The sequence below is a fragment of the Thunnus albacares genome, chromosome 7 (assembly GCF_914725855.1).
Source record: "Thunnus albacares chromosome 7, fThuAlb1.1, whole genome shotgun sequence".
Taxonomy (NCBI): Eukaryota; Metazoa; Chordata; class Actinopteri; order Scombriformes; family Scombridae; genus Thunnus; species Thunnus albacares.
The window spans coordinates 34,012,763-34,018,307 of NC_058112.1; the positions used below are offsets into that span (position 1 = coordinate 34,012,763).

Sequence of the window (5,545 nt, forward strand, 5' to 3'; positions counted from 1 at the left end):
ATATTTGGACTTTTTTCAGATTTCCAGCGTTTCAAAAGTATCGCTTCTCATCTGCGTTATCACAGAAGAATTTCACACCCTCACAAGTTCACTTTTAATGTTGTGTTTGTATTAATCAGATGTTTTAATACATTAAAAGAATATTATGTTGAATTTGTTGAGATCGCTGAGCCTTTAACTCTTTTATGTGCTACACCTCATAAGAATTGTTTGGTAAATGTGCTTATTTGCTTCCTGGCAGAAAGTTCAATGTGAAAGTCGATGCCATTCTCATATTTGTAGGTTGCTAAATGCCCAAATTCCCATACGGAGAACAAGATGTCAGTATCTTAGGATATGGACCATTTATGTCATCTTCCTGCACAAACAAAATTCTTTCCACCTCCATTGCATTCTGATAAAAGCAAATGTCTCAGTAGTGGAGATCTCAAAACCCTTTGTCCTTTGTGTTTTGGGTGGAGTGATCCTTTAAGTTTGCAGCAGCAGATATCGCTGACCATGTGTTCACTTGTTGCTCTCTTGTCTACAACATGAATGTCACTCCGGTCATCTGCTCTCTTCTATGTTTAGCTGCTTCTATTTTGAAAGCTGTGAAAGAATTGAGCCTCCCTGAAGAGTGAAACAGCTTCAAACTCAGTCACTTCTCTCCAGCTCCTCTTCAGGACTTTTGGAAACGTGTCAATCTCTCATGTCATTTTCATGGAGGATTTTTTCTTGTGAGTCACTGTCAGAGTATAGTAATGTCGGTGCACAGCAGTGAATCAGAGGACACCAGCAGCTGTGACGGTGCAGACGGTGGAGGGTATCTGCCGTGTTCTGCCTCCGGTGTCGTCTCAGATAAATTAACCGTTGTGGTCGGAGACACGCACTTCTCTGAAGAGAAGACGTTACTCGTTCAGAGCTGCGACTATTTCCGAGCCTTGTATCGCTCTGGAATGAGGGAATGTCGGCAGGAAGAAATCCACCTCAAGTCTCTGCGTGCTCGAGGTTTCCTCATTGCCTTGGCGGTTCTACGAGGGGAGATGCCCTTCCTGGATGGCGATGACATTGTTGAGGCCATTGAAAGTGCTGCTTTCTTGCAGGCAGCGCTGCTCACAAAGCATCTCATCAACCTCATTGACTCTGACAACTGCTTGCTCATGTTTCACACCGCTGCAACCTTTGGTCTCATGGACCTTTACCACGCTGCTGCACTGTTCATCCGAAATATATACACTGACCTGGAGGAGGAGGTCAGGAATACCTTACCATCAGAGCTGATTTCCTACGTGGAGTCTTTGACCCCGAGTGTTTTCGTGGCAGTGGGGGCCCATGTGACCTGTGGCACAGGTGAAACTGTTCACGCTGCCTCCAGGACGGTCTGCTACCTAGATGAAACTGGGAATAACTGGAAAACACTGACAGATCTTCCACTGGAGGCCAGCACCTCCATGGCTGGAGTGACTGTTTTAGACAACAAACTTTACATCGTTGGCGGAATTCACGGAGTCCATAAACAAGCCGTGGACTCTTGTTTCTGCTACAGTGTTGAAAACAATGGTTGGAGCAAGATCGCCAGTCCAGCACAACTGCGCTACAATCTCAGCCTCGTAGGTGTGGACGGTCGTCTTTATGCCATCGGAGGAGAGTACGAGCGGATTATGATGTCATCTGTGGAAATATACAATGTCAAGACCGGAAGGTGGGCGTTTGCCGCTCACTTGCCTCGACCGGCGGCGGGAGCAGCATGCACCAAAACCATGAGCAGGATATTTGTGTGTTTGTGGAGGCCGATGGAGACCACAGAGATCTATGAGTACATCTCAGGTACAGACGAGTGGCAGCTCGTTACCAAGCTGATCAGGCACCAGAGTTATGGCCACTGCATGGTCGGCCACAGGGACAACCTGTACATCATGAGAAACGGGCCGTCGGACGACTTCCTGAGATGCCTGATGGACTGTTATAATCTGAGCACCGGTCAATGGACGTCCCTGCCAGGACACTTCGCCAACAGCAAAGGTTCGCTGTTCACCTCCGTGGTGAGAGGCGACTCTGTGCTCACGCTCAACAGGAGCCTGACTCTGGAGTACGCCATCGATGGGAAAACCTGGAAACCCCGACGGCAGATGAAGGGTTTCCCCAGAAGTGGATCTGTGTGGACGTTTCTGCTCCGGCTGCCAGAAGCTCTTATGCTGCAATAACAGCTTCATTTGTTCTGTGATTTTTGGATTGTCATCTTTTTGCATGCGGACATGTATTTTCTGCACCTTTAATTTGATAAATTTGAAGGATAATTCTGGTTTATAAGAAATCTCTTCTTATTTTGGTGTTTTTTTCTATCGGTAATACATTGTAATCATTAAGTTAATAAGTATTTATGTTAATGCTGTTTATGATTGATTCCTTGCACGGTTCAACACTGAGTCCACATGTTGAACTTTACCAACACACAGCTGGACACAGCAGCTCACTTTACACACAAAAGCAAATCCTTCCAGCAAACCCAAACACAACAACTCAAATCAGACACACTGAGATAAAAACACTGACAACAGGCAGCACACGAGGATCTTTTTACAGCCATCTGTGTTTTATTGTGTATATGTAGTTTTGATGGTTGATAGTGTATACATGTGTATATAGTGTGAATACAGTCAGATGTGTAGCTCTCTATAGAACCTACTACAGTGTATCTACAGGAAAGCTTTCAGTGGGCTTTATTTCTGACAGCACGTCTTGTTTTTTGGTTGAATATAGATGTATTTCAGTGTGGTTCTGATCCGTATGAATACATGTTAGTGTTTGAACATAAACTGAAGAGTTTGGAAGTGAGGATGTAAACATGTAAAATGTTTTGTTGCTTGTTTGTGTCTGAGTGAGAAAAGTATTGAGGACATTTGAAGGCTGTAGTCACTGAACGCTTTCTGTGTGAAAACAATGCAAATGTGTCACAGTTTGATCCAGAATTCCTGCTGTTGTTTCGACTGTGTGAAGAGTTTTGAAGATGAGGACTTGTGTAGGTAACCAATCGTAACAAAAGGTAATGTTTTCTCATGCTGTTAAAGCTTATTTGTTCAGCAAAGTTTGAAAACAAACCAGAAAAACTAGGCAATTTATGATCAGTTACCACATTTTCATCTAAAACGTTTTAGATTCATTTTTAATCACATGTGTGAATAAATATGTGATTTGTACAAAAGAAATTAGAGGTAAATTATTTGTATATATGTATTATGTCAGTCAGTGTGTTTCTCAGCCTGCAGCGTACTTAAAGCAGCACTGTAGCTCCATGTGAGCCGCAATGTCCGTCCTCACACAGAGCTTCTGTTTCTGTTTCCCGCTGCCGAAAGCGGCAGGCTCTGTTTCCTGTTGGCACCGAGCGATGATGATGGAGGTTAACGGCAGGCAGAGCCAGGCACCACGGGCTGCTGGGCGAGATGCCAGCAGCATGCTAAATCTGACCCAGAATAAAGAGAGAGGCTGGGGTCAGGCTGGGATACAGCGCTCAGACCAGTAACCTCCAGCTCGAGTCCAGGAGTGAAACCAGGCAGCGGTGGACGAAGTACTCAGATCCTTTACTGCAGTAAAAGTACCAATACAACAACGTAAAAATACTCAATTACAAGTAAAAGTCCTGCATGATAAATCCTCCTACAGTAAAAGTACATAAGTATTATGAGCTTGATGTAGTTAAAGTATTGCAGTAAAAGTACATAAGTATTATGAGCTTGATGTAGTTAAAGTATTGCAGTAAAAGTAGTGGTTTGGTCCCTCTGACTGATATATTATTATATATGACATCATTAGATTATTAATAGTGAAGCATCAGTGTTAGAGCAGCATGTTACTGTTGTAGCTGCTGGGCTTTATGATCTCTGTGTTTTCATCCAACCAGCGCTGCAGAGGAACTAGGTCAGTCTAAATATGGCCTTGACACACACATACATACACAGACTGGTGGTCTGAAGTGGTGATGTCACTGTTACCGTGGTGACACTGACCCCTGATCATCACCCTGATACCTCTGGCATTCAGTCGAGTTTGACCTCTCGTTATGTTGGTACAACAATCCCTTCAAATATCATTAATTAGTCCTAAATTTACTCCTGAAAACATTAGAGATCCATAACTCTAATAAGAAAATTAATATTAAAAGGCAAAAACTCATTGATTTCAAAACACAATAATCTAATTAAGAAATTAAGTAAAGTATCAATATATATCTTTCTCATTCTTTTACAAATTCATCTGAAATAGTTGACAAATCCAATAATTATGAATTGAAGATGTTAAAAAGTTATCTCTGTCCTCTTTTTTGTCACCAAATCTGCAGCAGCACCAGTTTAACTCATGAATGAGCAGATAAATTAATGGATTAGAATATATTAAGTGGTTTTTGTCGACTATCTGTGTAATTTAAGTGGTTTTAAGGGGTAAAATAAAAGTTGAACTAACCAAACACCATGAAAACTATCCCTGAATGTCTACCTACATCGATTCTAACCCTTAAACCATCCAGATAATCCATCATAGCAATATCTTAATATATAACTGTACATTAATGTATTGATTAATTAGCTTTTAAGAAGCTGTAAGAAATATGGTTCTACACAGACAGACTGGACGGCCTATTTAAAGGGAGAGTTGTTGGTTTGAGAGAGAGAGAGCAGAGTTAATCTGGATTAAGCCAAGTTTGATTTGTTTGTTTTTCATTTTATTTTTTGAGTCACTTGTTTTTTGGTTTGACGGGTCTGAAAAAAATCAGCTTTTTAGTCACTGAACAAGTCTCTGAATCACTTTCATTGATGCTCTGGCTAAGATCCCTCACAATGTGTATTAATGATTTAAAATTGTTGCTTGAAATTTTGATTTTTATGTATGAAGTCTCAATATTAATATTAGCATTTCATCAGATCTTCTCTTCACTTTCTCTTGTCTTCGTCAGAATTAGTTGATAATTTGAAGTTTATAGTCTATAAAACGGATGAACCTCCTGTTGACCTCGCTGAGCACTGAGCTGTCTGGAAAAACCAAACTGTCTTCAAACTGAGCTGATATTAAATCTTAAACTAAAACCTTTCTGTGTGAATTTACAAAAAAACAGATCAATTTTCTTGTGCTTCTTGTGCTTTCTTGTGCTCTTGAAGATATTATTTCATACTTTAATAAACCCTGATATATATCTCCCTCTACCTCTCTTTAAAATCTTTCAAGTTTCATAAAACAAGAGGTGTTTTTCTCAGGTCTGATTGTGGTGTATTTTCATTAAAAGTCATTGGTGTGCTTAAAGACAATATTAAGCTATGCAGATTGATTTTATAAGTTTATAAGCAATAAGGGCTAGTGTGATACAATTTGTATTGGTGTAGTTATAACCTCATGAACCATATTTAATCACACTGTACGTATAGAGGCACGGTAGAAGAATCATAATCATACACTGGAGAAATTTGAGTGTGTTTGTATTACATGTGACTTTGCTTGGGTCTGCTAAAGTCTTCACCTTCTAAAAAAATATACTCTCTGGAGGAGATCAAGAAATAAGGGTGTAAAATGACTAGAA

At 40.6% G+C, this 5,545-nt stretch overlaps 1 protein-coding gene across 1 annotated transcript; it reads left to right on the forward strand.

Annotated features, from left to right (window-relative positions):
- The first annotated feature begins 491 nt into the window (after positions 1-491).
- Positions 492-3,006, forward strand: kbtbd13b (kelch repeat and BTB domain containing 13b). Its single transcript, XM_044355646.1, has one exon. It carries the CDS (start codon positions 741-743, stop codon positions 2,181-2,183), a length of 1,443 nt encoding a protein of 480 aa, XP_044211581.1. The 5' UTR covers positions 492-740; the 3' UTR covers positions 2,184-3,006.
- The last annotated feature ends 2,539 nt before the right edge of the window (positions 3,007-5,545 follow it).

Coding starts and splice junctions, on each gene's coding strand:
- kbtbd13b (XM_044355646.1), top strand. CDS start 741: ATGTCGGTGCACAGCAGTGAATCAGAGGACACCAGCAGCTGTGACGGT.